Source organism: Delphinapterus leucas, chromosome 2, assembly GCF_059928025.1.
Source record: "Delphinapterus leucas isolate spDelLeu-1000000601 "Yukka" chromosome 2, BTC_Dleu_Yukka2, whole genome shotgun sequence".
Classification (NCBI taxonomy): domain Eukaryota; kingdom Metazoa; phylum Chordata; class Mammalia; order Artiodactyla; family Monodontidae; genus Delphinapterus; species Delphinapterus leucas.
This window is the reverse complement of record NC_143130.1, coordinates 25036876-25059401: the sequence shown is the minus strand read 5'-3', so window position 1 is coordinate 25059401 and position 22526 is coordinate 25036876. Positions and strand designations below refer to the sequence as shown.

The 22526-nt window shown below is 51.1% G+C and overlaps 1 protein-coding gene across 1 annotated transcript in view; it reads left to right on the top strand.

The window, feature by feature from the left end:
• Positions 1–5224: 5224 nt before the first annotated feature.
• Positions 5225–22526, top strand: part of PFKFB3 (6-phosphofructo-2-kinase/fructose-2,6-biphosphatase 3) — a 57568-nt gene continuing 40266 nt past the window's right edge. The window contains exon 1 of the mRNA XM_089906540.1: positions 5225–5470. Within this exon, the coding sequence (XP_089762666.1) occupies positions 5410–5470 (61 nt within the window). The 5' untranslated portion in view covers positions 5225–5409. The remainder of the gene's footprint in view (positions 5471–22526) is intronic.

The following is a 22526-nucleotide window of genomic DNA, read 5'->3' as shown; positions in this document are numbered from 1 at the left end:
GCCTCGGGGGCACACGAGCCCAGCTGCAAATATGTGAAGGACTCTCGGATTGCTCTGGTTCCCCGTGCTGCCTGAGCTGACAGAACAGACATGTTTACAGGAGGTGAATTTCAGGTCAATTACAGAGACGGGGCAGGGAAGAAAGTTGATGGCATTTTCTCCAAAAACCTGGTACAGCTGGGTGTTTACATGTATCAGTAGGAAAATGGTGGAGCTTAGATTCAAACTCTGATCTGCCAGATTCCAAAGCCCTTGCCTTTTCAGTTTTCACGACGTATCTGTTTTTAATGGGATGGGTTACTTTGGGGGTAATGACAGTGCCAAAGGGTTTCTGCACTGATGGAGTGCATTGGACTGGAGGATAGTGGTGTCACTGATTCTAGATCCGATGAAGAGGGAGGTTATCCTGGGCCAGACAGGATGCCACGGCTACCTGAGAAGGAGGAGGGCCCCTATCTCACCAGCAAGTCAGATTTTCCAGCCACGCACATCTCTGATCCATTGTCCCTGCAAGTGCTCTCATACTTGTTACAGCAATCTTTTTTTTTTTTTTTTTTGCCGTACGCGGGCCTCTCACTGTTGTGGCCTCTCACTGTTGTGGCCTCTCCCGTTGCGGAGCACAGGCTCCGGACGCACAGGCTCGGTGGCGATGGCTCACGGGCCCAGCCGCTCCGCGGCATGTGGGATCTTCCCGGACCGGGGCACGAACCCGTGTCCCCTGCATCAGCAGGCGGACTCTCAACCACTGTGCCACCAGGGAAGCCCTGTTACACCAATCTTGACTTTGAGTTTAACAGATGGGATCACAGTACCCAACGGTCGTCACTCTTTGTCATGGCCTCCCAGCCCTCTTTTTGCTTCTGCCCCTCTGCCCCTTGCCCACTCTGTCTGCCTAGACCTGGCTAAAAGTGGGACCAACGCATTAAGAGCTGAGGACTGGGGGAACAAATAACTCTGACCTGAGTACATGTCAGCCCTGCAGGCAGCATGAGACACAGTGCCCTGACAAGTCAGGAGGGGAGGGCCCGGGCTGGTTGGAGTCTCTCTGTGGCCCTCAGTGCCTCATAGTTCAGACTTTAAGCCTCTAGGGAAGATGCATAGAGGAGGTGGCCCTCCCTGAGGTCTTGGGTTCATTTTATGAATTAATAGCTTCATGCTTTCTGAAAAGACAAGAGTACTTTAGGAGTCAGTTTTTGTCTCCACTGCATGTATTAAATTGTTCAGTGTATCCCATTTTAGCATCCCTGGGAGGAAGGTAGGGGTATGAAATGCTTGTAAAGAATCTGGTTTTTCTTGGATCTCTAGCGGACCTGGTTACAATTTCTTTCTTTTTTTTTTTTTTAACATCTTTATTGGAGTATAATTGCTTTACAATGGTGTGTTAGTTTCTGCTTTATAACAAAGTAAATCAGTTATACATATGTTTCCATATCTCTTCCCTCTTGCATCTCCGTCCTTCCCACCCTCCCTATCCCACCCCTCTAGGTGGTCACAAACCACTGAGCTGATCTCCCTGTGCTATGCGCCTGCTTCCCAGTAGCTATTTTACGTTTGGTAGTGTATATATGTCCATGCCACTCTCACTTCCTGGTTACAATTTCTTATTTAAAAAACCCAGTGAGAAAATACCAAGCTGAGCCCTCTTCCCCACGAGGAACTTGTCTGAGGCTACTTCTGCCCTGGACACAGTTTTTAGAGCTCTGGAGGCGATTTCTGAAGGTCCACTCTCCTTCCTTTCAGTAAATCTCCTGATTTTTCATCCTTAACCTCCTGGGTCCTCCTCTCTCCTCTGCCTCCAGGGTATCAAGGCGTTGGTCGTCTCCCAGGCAGCCCAGCCCAGCCCTAATCAACAGGGTAGAGAGGGGGAAATGTTTCTGTCTGCCTCCCTCCTTCTGGTCCGTTTTTCCCACAGCTTGCATTTTAACTGATAAACACCCTAGGGTTAGGGTAGGGGCCAAGGTTAAGTCACAGCGCTCTTCTTTCCCTAGCTTCCACCCCCCCCCTCCCCCGCAACGTTCACATCCTAAAGGGCAGCTGGGGGAGGGGTGGGTAGCTGTGGAGGTGGAGGTGATGAGTGCTTTGGAAGCTAGCCGTGAGACACCCCACTTACGTTCGTGCTTACTGAGCCAGAGTCCTGCTCCCTGCCCGGTGGTCTTTGTATTCACTTATAATTCATTCAATAAGGGATTCGGTCAATAAGATCAAACCGCCCAGGCTTTGTGCTGGAGGCTGGGATTGCAAGCGAGAGAGGTGGGATATTGCTTCGAGTTCTGGAGTCACGCTTCCTGGGCTCACACACCAGCCGCGTGACCTTGGGGAAGTTCCTTCATGTCTCTGTGCCTCAGTTTCCTCCCCCGTCAGCCGAGTGGGGTGGTCCTGAGGATGAAGCAGGAAGCACTCCAGTCTGGGCCTGGCACATGCTCGGTGCTCCACAGCCGGTGCCCTCAGCCCAGCGATGACAGCTCTGCGGTTGCTGCTGCCACCCGCTTCTGAGTGAGCTCCAGTGGGTTGGACGACGGGGGGCGGGGGCGAGCGGTCAGCACTGCATCTGCTGCCGCCTGGAGGTCTCACTGCCCTTCCAGGCCCGATTGACCCTGACACCCAGGGCTGCCCTGTGGGAAGGCAGGTGGTCCGCGGTGCCGATTGTCTAGGAAACTTGCTAGTGATCCATTTGCCTGGGGACCGCACCCCCCAAAGTGGTCCTCGGCGGAACGCCCCCCTGCCCGCCTCCCCAGATTCTCCAGCAGGGACCCCCTCGTGCTTTCCCGGGTGCAGCTGATGGGGTCGTCCCTCGGCCTGGGGGCGAAAAGTTTCTCCAGTTTTCCTCACTCGCACACCTGTGGGGTTGTAATGGGGTCTCTGGTGGCTACAAGCAGAGCTGGATCTTAACTTCAGTGGAAATAGGAGTGAAAGGGGCTCAAAACCGGGCCACAATCATTGCAGTTGCTGGGAGCCGGGAGGAGATGTCCATCCTCAGTAGATACAGAGCAGACCTGTGTTCCCGCTGGATTTTTGATTTTGATCTTGGGCCTTTGTTCCTTAGGCCTCCAGCGGGCAGGGGGTGTGTGTGTGTGTGTGTGTGTGTGTACTTGCCCTGCTGACTGGTGGGTGTGGGCGAGGAACTGGGAGAAAGGGGTAGTTTTCTGAGGTCCAGGGAGAGGCTCACAAGTGTGAAGAATCTTTAAAAATCCTTCTAAAAAATGCAGCATCCTTAAATGCATATGTAATGGGGCAAAATCCCAGCCTTTGGGCTTGCTACAAAATTTGCAACAAGGATCAGAGACCCTAGGGAGGACTGGCCCTGGCCTGACTCCCAATTTTATGTTTTTATGAAGTTTTAGTTTTGTAGATGTGCATTTCCTTAAACCTTCACCAGCCTCTTTGAGGTTCTGGGTCTGTACACTAGAAGACTGACGTTCTTACTGGTTGTATGTATGGCTTGCTCTCTGGAAAGACTTGACTTTTCCTATTCCCTGTTTGTACGAACCTTAAATTAGTAACACTTTGGGAATCTTTTTTTGCAGCGAATTTCCTGGATGTCTGTTTGTGGTTATTTTGAAGTGGCAGGGCTGGGGGGATGTGCCTTGGGGGCCTGCCCGCCGGTTCTCTGAGGAGGTGGTTTTGCCTTCAAGCAGAAGAACCAGGTTTACCATCTCCTGGAGCTCCAGAAATAGATCCTTATTCCAAGATAGTAGGCAGCGTGCTAGAAGCAATTAAAAAACCTCTGTCGTTTGATCCTCATCTTATCTTGAGAAACTGCTTGGAGTGTCCGGTGATCCAGAAATCAGAAAGAGTGTGGATTGCTTTCACATCAAAAGAGAAATCTATCTTCCAAGCTCACTCCTACTCTCTTCCACTCCTCATGTATCCTTGCTTTCGTGCCCCTGTAACAAATGGAATACAGAAAGATGAACGTTTAAACGGGAGTGGAAACTTTCAGCCACACATATTCCTGAGGCCATCGGTGGTGCAAATGGGACGGTTAAGAACGAGAGTGGTGGGGGTGATACCGGGGCGTGAGCGCTTGCTGAGAAGCCAGAGGAGAGGACCGCTGCCAGGACCCCAACCGAACCTCTGTGCTGAGTATCCCTCCTTAATCCTGCAGCTGGGAAAGGCAGGGTGTATGCCTGTGTCCTTCCTCAGCCCCCAAAGGATGACTTCAAGTGCAGGAAGAAAATACTGCACCTTCTCTTTCTACTTATTATTAACTCATCCTTTTTAATTTCTAATTTTCAAGCAAGTTTTATAACGTACATAATATATCAGCGCAGTAGCACCTGTATATAATTTACAACTAAAGACGTATCTTATTGGGGGGTAGTGATTTGTGATCAGAGAAGTTGGGAGGCCACTGCTCAGAGAAATGATGACACAGCAGGGAGAGAACAGTGCTTTGCAAACTTGAATGCACGTGACTCATTGGAGATGCAGTTGAAATGCAAATTTGTGTTCAATAGGTCTGGGCTGGAGTTCCCCCTTCTGCAGTTGGAGGGTTGACTCAGAAGGGGTGAAATGGTGTTTCTCCCCTCCCCCCCCCGTTTTTTTTTTGCCACAGTATCCATTCATCCGGTGTCTTAGTCATAGAGTGTAACCTGGAAGCCAGCAGGGGGTCAGGAACAGATATTCTGGAACCTCCTCCCCAGAATGTCCCAGGCTTACCCCTGGCGCTGCATGGAAGTCCCTGTGTGGTGAATATCATAGAGGTCCTGGCATCTGTTCCCATCAGGGATGTGTCATTGCCCTGGGTCATATGACGTTGCTTTGCTTGGTCCAGATGGCCCTAACCCTATGCAGTGCAGAGGGAGAGGAGGGGGAGGGGAGATGAGGGGGGGAGGGGGAGGGGAGGGGAGGGAGGAGGTGAGCAAACAGGTACGCCCCGTTAAAGCCGGCCCCCGCCCCTCCTGCCTTCTGTGCATTCCCCGCACTTCCCTTCCCTTGCCGGCCTTGTCTGGGCACTCTGAGACACAGGTGACACGGTTGGTACTTACCGCTTCTAACGTTAACTAACATTGGCAAAGCACATTTCGACACTGCTGCCTAAAAACCACAGCTCCCCGGGCCTAGAATTCCTTTTACCACTTTGTAAATGAGGAAGCTGAGGCCCTGAGTGGTCAGCCGACTCATCTAAGATTGCAGGGCTGGGCAGCAGTGGAGCAGGGCAGGCTCTTCCCGCTGCGTGCTTGCTTGTTCTTTATGTTGGAATAAATACTTGTTTCTATTCTAGGAGCCAGTGAGAGCTAAGAGGATTGAGTTTTTGAGGACTTCAATCCTCCATTCATTCATCAGATAAGTATCTAGGATGTGTCCAGTCTTAAGTGTTCAGAATTCAGGGATGAACAAGGCAGTCCTTGGCCTTAAGGAGGGAAACAGAGGAGCAAAGATGCATCTACCAGCCTGTTGGGTGCCGTGATGGGGTCAGGTCTCTGTGCTGCTGCGGGTTCCCGTTGCCATGGAAGGAGCAGCAGAGAAGGTGAACTGGCGGAGCGTTTAGGCTGAGACCTCAGGGTCTCAGCAAGATAAGGGGGGGTGGGGGGAGGGGGATGGCAGCAGGGGACTCAGTGTGCAGACACTGGAATTTCTCCTCAATTCGACTGAAACAGAAACGATGGTGATTAATACATTTGAAACTTAATAACGATAATCCTAATGATTTATGCTGGTTGTTATGTCTTCTTGCTAAATCAGCCTATTTACCCGCTAAGGAAGGTCCCTCTTGAACACTGCTAATATTGTTTGTTCTGAAATTTACTTTGCTGTTAATACAGCAGCTCCCTTTTCTGTTGACTAGTGTTTGCATGCTGTAGTTCCCCCATCCTTTTACTTTTAATGATGCATGTCTTCATACTTAAGCCGGATTTCTTTTCGTGGGGCTTGCTTTTTCTTTTTATCCAGTGTGATGTGTCTCTTAAGTAGTGTTTGACCATTTGCACTTAACGTAGCTGTGAATTGTCCTCAAGCACAAGAACAGAAATGTCCCCTCCGGGAACCGAGGTGGGAGGATTTTCTTCCAGTCTGTTCTGGGCCAGAGTCTGGATGGGGTTCAGCCTGCTGGCTCTAAAGAATATTTCCCAGCATTGGGCCCCAGAGTCTGTGACCTCGGGTCTGGAGCCCATGGAGCTTGGTCTACAGATTTGGGAAAGGAGTTGACTGTGAACAGACAGCACAGGCCCCACCGTCCCCATCCTCACACCCATGTCTTGCCATTTAGAAGCCCCACCTTCCCCCTTCAAACCCCTCTGGCTAGAAGAAGCCCACTTAGGAGGCTCGTAAGCCCACTTCCTCCATGAAGCCTTCCTGGGCTGCTGACTGATGTACAAAGGGGTTTGGCTGTGGAAGGCACGCGCATTCAACACCAGCCTTGTGGTGGCCCAGAGTGTGGTAAGCTTCCCCAACACAGCATGAGAAGAGTCTCTTTGAAAAGAGAATTTCTAACGCTTTCCCTGAGGCCTCAAATGTAACAGCCAGGCCTGGTTTGGCACGTCCTGAAGCAGAAGGGGTGGCCCTGGGCGTGGGACAGGTGGACATCCCCCCCTGTGTCTGCAGCATCCGAATGGAAGGTTGCTCTCCAGGTAAACATCTGAATGCCCTGTTGATGCATCCAGTCACCACTCAGCGTCCTTGTGGTTCAAACACTAAATTCTCAGACCCCTAACGAGACCCAGCAGTCAGTGGGTTGGGAGACATAAGAGGCTTGGCTTCCGACAAGGACCAGGAACACATGGCAGGTGATGGGTCACCAGGACCTGGGCACTGAGGACCAGAGTGATTTACCAGCCCCCCAAGGCCAGACAGCACCTGGGAAGCAGCAGCAGGACAAGATCCTCCACCTCCAGGAGTGCTGGAGCACGTCTGCCCTGTCGCTCCCCAGGAAAGGCCCCTTCGTGATGAGCCTGTCTTCACGACCTGCTCAGTCACGAAGGCCCGTTATTCAGGCCTCCCCAGACCCCCTCACACACTCTTCCAACTGGGGACGTCCTCCTCTCTCACCCCTGTGCTCCCCCTTCCCGCACTTGACACTTCAGATTTCCCCTCACAACACTTCCTCCACGAAGCCTTCCCAGACTGCTCGTGGAAGAATTGAGCGTTCTCCTCGCTCCTTCCACCAGGCCCTCACGCACTTCTATAACAGTCACTGCTTGTGTTCGTGTCTGTGTCCGCAGCGGCCCATGGAAGGTGGATGTGAGATTCCGTAGCCTCCGCGTTCCCAAGGCCGAGTGCATCTAAACTGGAGGGAGAGCTTGTCAAGAAGGCTGTGCGTGCTGTCGGCGTCTTGTGTGTGTCTAGTCCGTCAGCGTATACTTTCAGCACCCACGTTCTGGGGGGCTATGCTGCCCGCTGTGTTGGATGCAGAGAGAACATTCAGGCTCTGAACACACACGTACAACACAGATCCACGCATGTGAAAAGGTGCAGACAGGATGCCAGTGTTTGATGTAGTACAGGAAATAAAAGCTCACGGGAACAGCAAGGGAGAGATGCTAAGAGACACGGAGGACATGTAGGGATTGGACAGAAAGGAGGAAAGGGATTTCCGGAGGGTTGCTCTGTAGAAAAGCAGAGACAGGCGGGGGGGGGGTGGGGGGTGAAGGGGGTGGGGGAGGGCATGTCTGGGGAAAGAAGCAGATCTCTGGCCCAAGTGGAGGAGGCGCAGGGGAGAGAGGTCCCTGCAGAGGACCTGCAGTGAAGACTGAGGAGGTTGGAAGTGGTCTTAGGGGAAGTAGGGAGCCAGTGATAGTTCCTGAGCAGGGGGAAGGACAGAGCTGAAGTACCGTTTTAGGAGATGAGTGTGTGAGCGGTGTGTATGTTGGACTGGAATAGGGAGGCTGGGGGAGGAGATGGGAAGTGACGACCTGTGGTCTCAGGAGCTTCGAGGGCTTACATCTGACAGGAGACAGTAGGAAAGGAGAACACAGATCACTTGTATGAGTGACCTTACGTAAAATAGGGTCTGGTGACTAATTAGCCGTGGGGATTGGAGGGGCCTGGAGGAACAGGTTATGGTCAGAGGGACCAGGGATCACCAGTTGGGCTTCTAACCTCCCTGAGCCTCAGTTTCCTTGTCTGTACACTCAGGGAGCTGGGGCCTGGTGACTCATCCTGGTCTCCTGGCACACGCCTGCTGTTTACATCGTTTCACTGACCAGGCCTGTTTACCGGAAGCCCAGCCCTCCCTGATCTCTTCCCGTCTGGCCGCATCACCTACTTTTCCCATTCATCCAGCATGGGGCTTCTTAGAAGAGTCCCAGCACCCCCAGCACCTGGCCTGGCCTTGGCCCGGCTGTCCAGGCAGGGTGTCCCCAGGTGCAGCTCAGGTTCCGTCAAGTGAGGGTGGCCACAGCCCGGGCTGACCTCCTGGGCCTGCTGCCTGGAGCTGCCCGAGGCCCCGGCCAAGGAGGCTGAGATGGAGCCCAGCTATCAGGCACATGGTCATCCCTGCCCCGGACCGTGGGGACTGGCCGGCGAGGCCGGAACTGAGCGCTTTGGGTATGGCGGGACGAAGGGTGGGTGTGAGGCCACCTGGCGCTCCGTGGGGCCCAGGGGCTCCGAGTTCCCAGTCTGCAGGCTTTGCGGGTGATGCCCGGACCTGGGGTCCTGGCGAGCCTCATGCATGGGCCTGTTTGGTTTTTTTCAGTGGAGATGAATCGGACCCAGCGTCTCTCCTCGGACACCAGCATCACCTCTTCTCGGGTTCCCGCGCATGAGGGAAATCTCTCTTTTTCATAGGGAGAAGCAGGAGGCCGCTATTGAAGTGGTGATAAATTACTGACAGATTGTGAAAAATTACTAACAGATTGTGAAACGTTGTCTCAGTCTTGCTCTGCGCCCTCTGTCCTTTTTCTCTGCAGTTTCAGGCTCTTTCAGGGGCAGATTGCCAGGTGTCACGGTCAAAATCCCAATGCATGGAGCACTTAGTTCGTGCAGGTGTCGTCCTGGATGTTTGCGTGCGCACATTCAAGCTTAAGGAGTGAGGTCCTAGCATCCACAGTCCCGTTTCACAGAGGGTGTCGCTGGGCATGGGGAGGGATAGAGCCCAGAGTGATGGCCACTCCCTGTGTCACTGGAGCTGGAACGTGACCAGGAAGTTTGGCTCCGGAGCCCTTACCCAGGAAACGGCGTTGCTCCATGAAAGTCACTGTGGAGGAAGGAGAAAGAAAAACCAAACAAACCAGAAAGGGCTTTAATGTGGAAACACAGATATACATCTCATTGTGTTCAGAAGAGGAGGCAATCCAAATGGTCAGGAAGCAATGAAAAGTGACTCCATCTCCCTAGTCGTCTAGGAAATCAAATTAAAGCCACCATCAGACCCTTGAACAATGTAGGGGTTAGGGGTGCTGACACCCCCCAACCCCCCCCCCACACACACACACATAGTCGAGAATCCACCTACTGCTATCTCTGCCTCAAAAACAGAGGAATTGATAAATGACTCACCCAAGGGCAGGAAGCTGACACAGTTTGGAGCGAATCAGGACTCAAACCTTTGTTCTTTTGATTCCACGTATCATGATCTCTAAGTGCCACAAATGTTTCCCCACCCTTAGTTAATTTAAGGGTCTGTAAAATGAAAACACAGGTACTCTCTTTATTGAAAAAACTCCACATAAAAGTGGACCCACACAGTTCAAACACATATTGTTCAAGGGTCAACTGTCTGTCCCTGTTTCAGCCAGGATGGCTAAAAAGAAAGAGACCAAGTATTGAGGAGACTAGAGTGACAGGAACGCTCGTCTGGAGGTGAAAATTGCTATCATCATTTTGGAAAATGCTTTGGCAATATTTACTGAACTGTGGTCCAGCAGCTCCAGTCCTCGGTGTAGACCCACAGGAATCGTTTATGTGCCCAGACTTGCAAGAACGTTCCCAGCGGCATTATCGCAAGAGCCCCCCAGTGGAAACCATTCAGCGTTCCAGCAACATGGAGAAAGAAATTGTGGTACATTGTGCAATGGAACAGTGATAACGAAGTAACCACGGCTGTAAGAGGCGACACGAAAGAATCTCACGGGCACAGCGTCGAGTGCGTAAAGCCAGACCCAGGAGAGCAGTAACGTGCTGCTCTGCTGACGTAGCGCTTGAACCAAACAGACTAATCCATTATCATAAGTGGGTGGTGACCGGCAAGGGCACGGGGCTCCTGGGGTTTCGGGAAGTGACCTAGTTCTTGCGCGGGCGATGGTTACGCAGGCGGGTTCACCTGGAGCTTTATCGAGGGGTGCATTTTTGTACGTATGTTACAAAAATGAGAATGAGATGTTGATTTTAAAAATGGCTTGGGGGATTGGAAACCTGGGTTCTAGCTGCCGCCAACTTGTGAGTGCCTCGGGCCAGCCACCTCCGTCTGGATCCACTTTTCTGGGAAGTTGATGGCCGGGACTAGGTGGTTTGCAGATCTCTCAGGGCCGCAGAACCATCTCTAAACAAAACCTCACCTGAAGTCTAAGTACATGAAACAGATCGAGTGGGTTGGGAAGAAATCGGGGATGAAATCAGGACGGGAGATGCAGGTGCTGTCTGGCCAGGGCTGGGGAAAGCAGATGGGAGCCCCCTGACTGCGTGCTCTTGGGGGCTTTCCGAGCTGGGCTTCCTGGGCTGGGAGCAACTCTGAGGCCTCCTATGACTCCGGTGTGCAGCGCTAAGAGCGCCTGCAGGGAGCCACCCCAGCGCTTGTGGTTCTGCAGTGGCTTCTTACAGGACACACTTCCGAGCTCTACAGTCAGCCCGAACCCTCCGGGTTTGGGCTAACTGCTTTGCTCTGACTCCCAGTGGACAGAAATTCAGCCGCTACCTGGTGACTGACATGCAGCCATTCACATCTTTGTATGAATTCCTCGTACCAGATTCTCTTTCCCCTACACATAAAAGACTTCAGGAAAACCCAGTTAATGGGAAGCTTTGGATGCAGGCATGGGGTGGAGATTGTTTGGGGAGTGTGGAAAACTCTGGGAGGTGGAGTGCATCACAGAGAGCTCCGGGCACCTGCAGGGGTGCACGTGAGGGTGGATGTGAGAAGTGGGGCTGGTGTGAAGACCCCACACACGGGAGGGGCCAACGTACGGAGAAGCTCCTGTCGGACTTGGATGCCGCCTGGGTAATAATGGGAAACGTGAGGCATCGAACATCAGTGATGCCCAGACTCAGAGAGCCCGTTTGTTTATTCAGGCCCCATTGCGTAGGCCTCTGTGGGCACACGCTGCCCAGCACAGCACCACCCACTCGTCCGGATGTTTACGGCACACCTACTGGGGGCCGGGCTTCTTTCGTCCCAAGGCTTCATTAGCGGCAGAAAGAAACAAACAAAAATCTCTGCCCTCATGGAGGAGATGAGACAGTAAACAGGATAACACGCACGTTAATGGTGATAAGTGTGCAGGGGGGGAAATAAAACAGGAAGGAGGGGTGTGAAGCGTCGGGGGGGATGTGTGTGTGTGCTAAATCATAGTGACGGGGCGGGGGGTGGTGGTGGTGGTGGTGGTATCACCAAGTGACTTCGGCAGGGGGTGCGGGAGGGGAGGAGGGGGCCTGTCACGTGGACAGAGAGCCCCTCCCCGACACAGGGGCCTTTGGCGATTGCTCTGGAATGCAGTCAGGTGTTATTTCTCCTGGGGGCAGGGAGTGGGCATCTTTGCCTTGAATTTGTCTGCTGGATCAAGGGATTTATTGCTTTTGGAGCAATTCCAGGCCTCACAGGGCAGGGCACGTGGGGAAGTGTCTGAGGCCCCCTGCCTGTGTTTGGCCCCTACTTGCCTCTTCTGCCCCAGAGGGCACCCTGCGCTTCTGCTTCTGCACATTGGGCTGGTGGGATTTGATGTAGGACTTTGGTCACTGCTGGCACCACTTTTTTTTTTTTTTTTTTTTTTGCGGTACGCAGGCCTCTCACTGTTGTGGCCTCTCCCGTTGCGGAGCACAGGCTCCGGACGCGCAGGCTCAGCGGCCATGGCTCACGGGCCCAGCCGCTCCGCGGCATGCGGGATCCCCCCGGACCGGGGCACGAACCCAGGTCCCCTGCATCGGCAGGCAGACCCTCAACCACTGCGCCACCAGGGAAGCCCCACTTTTGAAACAAACTGCCTTGGGAAATGGTCTCTAGTCCCAGTTTCCTCCTCCCTACTCTGGTGACCACTGTGGAAGGCTTCTCTACCACTCCGGGTCCTGGGACAAGTTATTTAATCTCTCTGAGATTGCATCCTTATCTCCAGAATAGCAATAGTTCCTACCCGGTTGGGTAGTTCTAAGGATGAGAGATAATCTCTTTTAAGTACTTAACACGATGCCTGGTACATTCAATAAAAGGGAGCTGTGATGAATTTATTGGCTAGGAATAAAAGTAGCTAAACTTCCTGGGCTCTATTTTCTACCCTGTTTTACCAGTGAAGAAACTGGGGCACAGAGAGGTTAAGTTCTTGGTCCAAGGTCACACAGCTGGTAAGTGGTGAATTTGAACCCAGGCAGTCTGGTTCCCACCAGGGAAGAGCAAGAGATGAAGGTGAAGCAGGCAAAAGCTTGAACTTGTAGGACCCTATGCTGCTCTTGAGGTCTTTCTCCGAGTCCCTTACTCTGTGCTGGGAGCTTTCTGATCATTTATCAACTAACAGTTTGTTCCCTTTGGTGCTGAAAGGCCACATCTACAAGCAGAAAGATTGGGGCATGGGGAGGAGACCCCCAGCTGGAGGAATTTTCCTGTCCCTCCTTCCTCTGCTCTGGGGTGTCACCATCAGTTCGGGTCCTCAGAGGATGGTGTGGAGGCCCAGGAAGGCAACGGGCAGAAGGTGGGGGAAGAGAAGGAACCCATCCCCCTGAGTTCTACCTGTCGGAGGCTGGGTTTTTGAATGGTGAGGAAGCTGGCGCCCCAGGAGCCCGAGGTGGACAGGAATCCTGTTGTCTGAGCGGGTAGGTACGGGAGGCACGAACAGAGGTGTGCATGGGAGCCAGACTCAGCCAAGGCAGACAGCGGTGCTGGCGCTGGAACCCAGTGCTCCTGCCAGTTTGGTGACTAGCTCCAGTGGGGAGTGCCCTTTAACAGGTGTAGAGTGAGATCAATCTAAGTGACAGGTGCGACTGCGGGAAGGATTGGACTCTCAGCACCCAGCCATTCAAAGTTACCAGCTTTTAGAAATGTCTGGAATTAGCGCTATTTTGAACGAACGAATGAATGAATGAGTGAGTGAATGATGTATATGTAAGTCAGTGTGGACTCCAGGGCAACAGGCAGTCCAAAGGCATTCAGACCGAGGGAAAAACATAGTACTATTTTTTTTCCCCTAAGGATAACGATAATACAGGCTTACTGTAGAAAGGGCAGGAAAGTACAACGAAAGAAAGGCATCACCCGTGTTTCCCTAACATAGAGGTAGCTGTTGCTATCACTTCTGGGAATTTCCTACTTTTTTCCAAAAAGTTGATCATGGGATGTATGCAGTTTGTACTCTGACTGCCTTACTTTTAAGAATTCAAACTTAAGATGGTCTACTCGGTTTATTTGTTCTCCGGAAAATGGCAAATTGTTGAATGTGTCCCTAAAACTAAGGCACATCCTAATCATAGAGGCTGACCCTTGAACAGGCGTTTGTACACCCATGCACGTTCACCACAGCCAAAAGGCGGAAGCAGCCAGGTGCCCATCGACGGATGAATGCATTAACCCACACAGTGGGATAATACTCGGCCTTTGTGGAAGAAAGGACTTTGTGACACGTGCTGCAGCACGTGTGAACTCTGAGGACATCACGCTAAGAGAAATGGGACAGTCACGAGAGGGCAAATACATGGATTCCACCTCTCTGGGGAATTCAGAGACAGGAAGTAGAATGCAGGTTACCAGGGCCGATGGAGAGGGGGAGGGGGACTTATCCTTTAGTGGGTGAGAGTTTCAGTTTGGGAAGATGGAAATTTCTGGAGGTGGATGGTGGTGATGGTTGTACCGCACGTGGATGTGCTCAGTGCCACTGGACTGAACGCTTAGGAATGGTGAAATTGGTACGTTGTAGGTTACATATATTTCACCAGAAAGAAACAAAACAGGGCAAAAGAGTTGGAGCCGTGGAGCCTGGCTTCCAGCCGTGGTGTCTCTGCTCTGGTGACTCTTCGTCCCCCTCCTCCCCGCGGCTGCCTCTCTAACCCCTGACCCGTCCTCTGGGAAGTGCGAGTCTGTGCATCACACACAAGAAGAGGGGAGGAGGAGGGGCAGGTAGCGGAGGGGAGCCCGGCACACACTTGGGGCGGCTTGGAATCCTGACACCACCTCTGGGAGAAGCAGGGCCTCCCAGATCACAGGCCCGATGCCTCCCACGGGCTGGCTCTCCGCCCACTCCTGTTCCTCCAGGCTGCGGACATGGAGCCTGGCTCGGGGGCCCGTGGAGGCCAGTGGAGGAGGCGGCGAGTTGGCCCCAGGCTCTCCCTGGCTCAGCTGGACGATGCCCAAGTGTGGGTGAAGTTTGTCATCCAGTCCAGGGTCTGGGGCCAGGGTCAGGAGGGCAGAGGGCCGAGTCTCTGCCAGACACTGCAACCCCATTGCCGGTGCCCCAGGGACCCCACTTGCTCCACGGCAGGGTCAGCCGGAGTGTCCGTCTGTCCCTGTGGACCCACCCTGTTGGCCTCAAAAAATGGACATGGCCGAGCCCTGCAGGGTCTGAAGCAGCAGAGCCCTGCGTGCACACGTGTACACGCAGACACACACGCATGCACCCAGGCCCATCCCTAGGTGACTTAGTCTTTACCTGCCACCCCAGCTGCTCTCATGGGGGGTGGGGAGGGGACTCCCAGTGATTCTCCTCGTCTCCGTTGGGTGAACGGACCTCGTGGGTAAATGACCTTTCGGGGGACTTTTCTAGCCTAGCAAAGCAGGTAGAAGGGAATTTTCTCTGGAAACTATCTAGTAGTTGAGTATCCTAAGAATTTATCCAGCCTTCTTTGAGAAGGTCAACGCAGTTTTTCATTCTCAAAAGCAAAACAAAACAAACAAGAACAAGTTTCAAGGCTGGTAAGTGGCTGGTCATAAGGCACGGAAAAGAAAAGCCTGCAGGGCTTCCCTGGTGGCGCAGTGGTTGAGAGTCCGCCTGCCGATGCAGGGGACACGGGTTCGTGTCCCGGTCCGGGAAGATCCCACGTGCCGCGGAGCGGCTGGGCCCGTGAGCCATGGCCGCCGACACTGCGCGTCCAGAGCCTGTGCTCCGCAACGGCAGAGGCCACAACAGTGAGAGGCCCACGTACCGCAAAAAAAAATAAAAACAAAAACAAGAAAAGGCTGCAGGTGTAGCGGGCTCACCGACTCCGAGAGGTTCACTTAGTCTAGGTTTTTTGGCTCACAGATCTCTCCAAAACACCAACAAACTCCATGGCGATTGTGTCTACTAGTTGCTTCCCATGCAGATATGTCTTGTTTCCTGAACAAGATATAAAGCATTTGTAGTCAGATGCCACGAACTTCTCCTAATCCTGTGGCCCCAGCCTGAAGCTCAGCATAGGGCTGGTTAGGTGTGGTGCAAATTAGGATCTTGATTTGGCTAGACACAGTGATCACTTGAGAGGCTCTTAAGAAACTGCAAAGCCTAAATCCTGCCCAGCAGTTCTGACCGAATGGGTCTAGCATGGGGTTTACACATCGGATGTTTGGAAAATGTTCTCTGGATGGTTCTCATGTGTCCCTGATGCTGAAAACCAGTGATCTGTATCATGGTTCAGGTTAAGTAATCAGTTTTGCATATTCACTCGTTTTTTTTCCCCCTAGATTATCCAGCCTATCAGCCTGGGATCTCAAGTTATTGAAACCCAGGACATAACAAACCTGATTGAAATAGCCAGGAGGCTAAGGCCTGGCTTTCCATGAGGCTCAGTGGAAGAAACGCATGGGTGACCAGGTCGTGCCCCAGAGGGTTTCCTGCTGAAGTTGCTTCACTTCAGCAACTCTTATCGGCCCATGAGGTCTTCCAGTTCTCTCCGTACATCCTCATTTGATCTCTCATTGCTTTGGGAGGATTATGGAAACGACTGCTGTTTTAACCCACAGTCCATTTACAAGGCATCCCGGGCCAGGCTGTTTCTGCAGGGAGCTCATCCCATCCACGTTACCTGGAGGCTGTAGCATCTGCCAAGACCCATAAGTTTCTTCTCCTTTTGGTGCCTTTCCTCCAACCTCCAGCATGGGGCTCTTGAGTTCCCTTGTCAAAAAAAAAAAAAGAAGGTAATCAGAAGACACCCCTATTTATAGTTGCTAATATGCTAGTCATTTACTGTGTCCCTTGTTTTTGTTAAAGTGTTATTTAACCCAAATTTGCACTGGAGGTCAGACTGAGAAATGAGAGCCTTTGTCTTCCTCCAGGAAGACTGTTTGGATCAGCAAGTAGGTGAGAAGGGGCAGTGAGGGCTGCCAACCTCAGGCTCCCTCCCCGGGGAGTTAAACCTCAGGGGCCCCTTCCTTTGGGTGACACGGGGGCTCCCGGTGGCCCCTCCTGCCTGAGGGTCACCAGCAGACCTCCAGCCCAGACCCGCCATCCTTCCCATTTTCTTGCCCCCATTAACCAGTTTCACCCACACATATATATTTCTTTTAAAAGGGTTTCATTTCAGGAGGCCGATGGGGTGCAGTGGTTAACGGCAACAACTATTAACTTTGCGGCAGGCACATCTGGATTTGAATCCCTGTCGTGTGAGCTGGTGCAGGATTTCTGCCTCTCAACCTGGATTTCCTTCTCTGAAAACTAGTGACACCATTACTTACCTGATTGCACTGTTGAGAAAATTATATGTAAAACTTGAGCATAGAGCTTGGCCCAGATTTAGTGATTGATAAATGGTAGCTGTTTTAATAATGATTACTATTATGATTATCAAATAGTTGTTATAGTATTGTACTCTAGTCATTATAAAATATCTTAAAATACATTCACAAAATGAAAATCACCTATAATTCAACCACCTAGATCTATCATTTCTGATCTATAGACACATCTAATATATTCTAGAAAGTTGAGATTCCACCAGCATTACTTTTTTTCCCCCCGTTGCGGAGCAGAGGCTCCGGACGCGCGCAGGCTCAGCGGCCATGGCTCACGGGCCCAGCCGCTCTGCGGCGTGTGGGATCCTCCCGGACCGGGGCACGAACCCGCGTCCCCTGCATCGGCAGGTGGACTCTGAACCGCTGCGCCACCAAGGAAGCCCCAGCGTTACTTTTTTTTTTTTGCGGTACGCGGGCCTCTTACTGTTGTGGTCTCTCCCGTTGCGGAGCACAGGCTCCGGACGTGCAGGCTCAGCGGCCATGGCTCACGGGCCCAGCCGCTCCGCGGCATGTGGCATCTTCCCGGACCGGGGCACGAACCCGTGTCCCCTGCATCGGCAGGTGGACTCTCAACCACTGCGCCACCAGGGAAGCCCGCCAGCATTACTTTTTAAAAAAAATTTATTGCAGTATTGGTATAGTTGATTTACAATGTTGTGTTAATTTCTGCTGTACAGCAAAGTGACTCATTTATACATATATATGTTCTTTTTCATGTTCTTTTCCGTATGGTTTATCACAGGATATTGAATATAGTTCCCTGTGCTATACAGTAGGACCTTGTTGTTTAGCCATTCTATATGTAACAGTTTGCATCTGCTAACCCCAAACTCCCATTCCGTTCCTCCCCCACCCCTTTCCCCTTTGGCAACCACAAGTCTGTTCTCTGTATCCCACCAGCATTATCTTATGTGTAATTTCCTTGTCGCCGTATTCTGCTATCAGCAGTACACCTCATATATGGCACGTGACAGTGTCCAAAAGACGCACTCACCGCGGCAGTGACACCATCTGGGTCCAGTGACTTCTGTGTCTCTGGCTTTTATCCTTTTCCTCCTTATTCCCTGGTGATGAGTTTCTGACCACTCACTGTGGAGCTGGGTCATCAGATTGGGTCCCCTGCATTGGCTATTCGCCCATGGGGGTGTTTTCTACTTGATTTGTGCACCCAAAGGACGCCCTTGGAGCCGGTGCTCTGCCTCCCTCTTGTTCCGAGTGAGTAGGGTTCTCCCTGCACACCTCTGCCTGGCAGCCTTGTGCCTCTGCCTCCTTCTGGGTGTGGGTGTCTTTCCAGCTCCAGAAGCAGCGATCTGGGGGGGCCCAGGCCAGGACGCTGAGTGGCTCGGGCCAGTTTCCTAAAGACCAAAGCAAAGAGAGAATTCCCCTCAGCAGGCAGACATGAAGGGGCTCAGGGATCCCCCCGGAAGAGACCAGCCCCTGGAAGCAGATGTAGGCCACGAGAGGCCAGTCCTGAGCCCACCCACCACGTGCAGGGCCTCGGGATCTGTACCTGATGTGCTGTCTCTTCAGCTTAAGGGCTTGGATGCCGGTTAAGTCAAGGACCACGGGAGGGGCTATGCTTTAAGCCACCCAGCTATCATTGATAATCTAATGGGGATGGGGTGCAGGTTCTTTTCTGGAAGAAAGCTTGATAAGGATGAAGAGAACAGGCCACAAAAACTGGCCAACTGAGGGGGCGAGGAGGGCGGTGGAGGAAGGCCAGGGCCTCAGATGTGGTCCCTCTGGTCCCGTCCTTCTTCCCTCTGGTGTGGCTGGACAAGTGCTCAGTCTGGGAGCTGAGGCAAGTCACTCTGTGGGGCTCAGGCCTCACCCAGTTATACTAGATCAATAGTTCCTTCCTCCTTTATTACAAAAACCCCGGAACCCTTTCCACAGTGATGTAAGGTCTTGCTGATTCTCCCGCAAGAGCAGGAGCCCTGTCCAAGTTTTCTGGGGTGGCTCCAGTGAAGCTGTTGGGGTCTTCCCTTGCTTTCAGGGATGCAAAGAGGCCAAAATCAAAAGTTTTTTTTTTTGTTCTGGTGGTGTTTTTGGTGGTATATAAAAAGAGAAATGACTTTAAGTGAAACTCTTTTGTTCTTGATTATATTATTAACATAATAATTGTGTATGAAGTCTGTATTAGAATTTTGATGATTCTCATGACACATCTACCAGTTAGGAATGCTTTTGGCTAGAACTCACAGAATTCCTGACCATCAGTAGCTTAAACCTAAAGGATGTTCTTTATTGTTTTCCATCGAGAACGGGTCAGATGGTCACAGCCAGACCTGCCAGGGGGAGTGGCTTGCGGATGGGACGGGAGGCAGCTTACCCTGAAATTGGGGATTTCCGCCTCCCCCATCTGCCCAAGCGAGGTGCAGGCAGCCGGGGAGAAACGGAGGGGCTGCAGGGCGGGCAGTGGGCCACGTCTCCACATCCACTGAAACAGATCTTCAGCTTTCGGTATTTTACAGCTAACACACGCTATTTGATTTACTTTGGTTATGGAAGGGAAACATGAATTTTCGACAGGTGAGTTCAAGAATGGCATTGTAGGGACTTCCCTGGTGATCTAGTGGTCAGGATTCGGCACTTTCACTTCTGAGGGCGTGGGTTCCATCGCTGGTCCCAGAACTAAGACCCCGCAAGCCACTCAGCGTGGCCAAAAAAAAAGGCATTGCACGACGGTACCTGTTCGGGTTGGAGACGGGACATATAAACCTCATTGGTCTCGTCTGAGTGCAAAGCTTGATAGCTTTCCCCACTCTTTTTGTAATAAAAGACTATGTCTCCTGAGAGGGGTTTGTTGAAAAACTGTGTTATCCGTAAAGGATGCTATGGCAGAGACTGCGAGCATTCCCCCAACATCCACGGGCCCCCCTTTCTGAGCAGCAGAATCCTGGGCATTTGGTCCGGATAAAAGACTGAGTTTCCCTCCTGACTTTGTGGCCAGTGTGGAAACCACGTTCTGGCCAGTGAGGTGACGGGGAGGAGTTCCAAGACTTCTGCAGAGTGTTTTTGTTTTTGATTTTTTAAAATATTTACTTACTTATTTGGTTGCACCAGGTCTTAGTTGTGGCAGGCAGGCTCCTTAGTTGTGGCATGCAAACTCTTAGTTGCGGCATGCATGTGGGATCTAGTTCCCTGACCGGGGACCAAACCCGGGCCCCCTGCATTGGGAGCACAGAGTCTTAACCACTGCGCACCAGGGAAGTCCCCTGCAGAGTGTTTTAAAAGTAAAAAGCCAAGCATCCTTTATGCCAGTATATTTTGCTCTACATAACTTTATAATATTTAAATAGTGTAATATGTACAACATAGCGTATGTTACACTGTTTAATATAGTGTAATACATATGACATGGCTTATGTTACACCATTTAAAATATAGTAAATGAGGAGAGAAATGTTAGGCAACTATTCTAGGCTGCTTCTCTACAAATTACCTGTTTCCTGTGTGGCAGGACTTTTTTTTTTTTTTTTTTTTGGCCAAGCCACGTGGCTTGTGGGATCTTAGTTCCCTGAGCAGGGATCAAACCCAGGCCCTTGGCAGTGAAAGCTCGGAGTCCTAACCACTGGACCGCCAGGGAATTCCCATGTGGCAGGTCTTTTGTTGCCAACAAGTGAAAAGTTAAATTAAATGTAATTGCCATTATACATTATCTTTCAACATTAGATTTTGAAATATGAGAGATGCCGTGATTTGATCAGATGCGTGCAAATTCCAACCCTGAGGAAGAGCCTCTTGAAGTGAATGTGCAGAATTACTACCATTTTAGGTGCTCCATGAACTTAAAATTTTTTTACTACCATTTTAGGTGCTTCATGAACTTAAAACTTTTTTTGAGTTTTGTTTTTTGTTTTGAAATAATTTCAGACTTACAGGAAAGTTGCAAAAATAGCACAAAGCCTTCCAAGATAGCCTTTATCCAGATTTTGCAAATGTTAACATTTACCCTATTTGATTTCTGCTTCTCCCTTTTTCTCTCTCTTTCCCTCACTCCTCTGCCTGTCTGTCTCTCTCTCCATCCATCCATCCATCCGTCCATCCATCCATCCACCCTACCCACCCTAGGTGTGCCATGTAAGTGGAATCATACGGTATTTGTTCTTTTATGACTGGTTTATTTCACTCAACATAATGTCCCCACAGTTCATGCATGTTGTAGCAGACGTCAGAATTTCCTTCCTTTTTACAGGCTGAATAATATTCCACTGCGGATAGACCATATTCTGTGTATCCATTCATCTGTGGATGGACATTTGGGTTGTTTCCACCTCTTGGCTACCGTGAATAATGCTGTTTTGAACATGGGTGTGCAAGTAACTCCTCGGGATCCAGGCCGTGTATTTCTTAGAATATCCCCCTATCTGGGTTTGTTTGTTGCTTCTTTATGATTAGATCCTGCCTCTACATTTTTGGCAGGAACATCCGGGGAGTAGTGCCGTGTCCTTGGGGTAGGTCTTTGTGTGGTAGGTCTTAGTCTTATTCCTGCCCATGTTCACTTTGATCCCTTGTGTAGGATGGCGTCTGCCAGCTTCCTCTACTGTGAGGTTTCTATTCCTCCTCTGTAATTAATAAGTGTCTTGTGGGGAGATACTCTGAGATGCTGCAAATATCCCATTTCTTGTCAAACTTTCAGCCACTCGATGACTCTTATCTGAAATAATTATTACCAAGTAGTGCCTTACAAATTCATCATTGCTTTTACACTTACTTGTTGGCATTCTGTGTAGAGATGCTCTTTCATCTCCTGCACCCATTCATTCATTCGTTTTATTTACAGGTGAATGGATTTGGGGATTCTCATTTTACTCAGGGTTATAACCTATTACTATTATTCATTTTGTTGCCCAACTTGTACCAGATTTGACCCGTGGAATGCCTTAAAGTAGGCCTTTGTGTCTTGTTTGACATCTCCTTATCATTTTCTCATGAAGTCACATGTCAACATCAGTGATTCTTGTGGTTCCCATCTTTACACAGTCATCCATACAGGGTATACATCAAATACCAAATAACTGAGACTAAATTTGTCTAAAGCTGTACCATGGCCAAACCCCTCAGAGCGGCTGCTGGTAATTCATCGGAGCGATAAGCCAGCCAAGCATCAAGAGCACATCATCTTTCACCCTAACTTCTGTGAACACCGTACACACTCGGATGCTCTCAAGCTGTTTTATTTTGGGCGTGTGTGTTGGTTGGGTCCTCGGGGAAGCAGACAGGAGTCAGAAGTGCAAGAGATTTATTGGGGGTAGTGCTTGTGAAAAATAAAGGGAGAGGGTTGCAGGCCTGATACCTGTGAACGGCGAGCTGCGGGGCGGGGGGGTGCAGGAAAAGGTGGAGGGCATCTCTGAGAAGTCTCTGCCAGCCCCGGTGGGGAGCTTCAGTGCAGAGCTTGCCCATTGTGGGCAGAAACAGCCAGGCCCTGGTGCCCTGCTGGGCTCAGTCCTTACCTGGGAGCTGCCGGGAGGGGCATGGCCTGGGCTCCGAGGCCACCACGGATCCCAAAGTGCTGTGGCTGGAGACTCATTTAACTGCACCCCTCATAGCTGATGAGCAAGTTCTTTCTTAAAGGGAGACCGGAGGGGCATACCTCTAAGGCTGCCATAGGAAAAATATTTAAAGATTGTGTTTGTTGATTCAAACTTGAGAAATTTGAAACAGAACTAATTTCTACACGGGGGTGAACAGCCTCTTGGGGTCCCACACGTTTGTCATTCCCTGAGATTTCAGTCATCACTAGATGGGA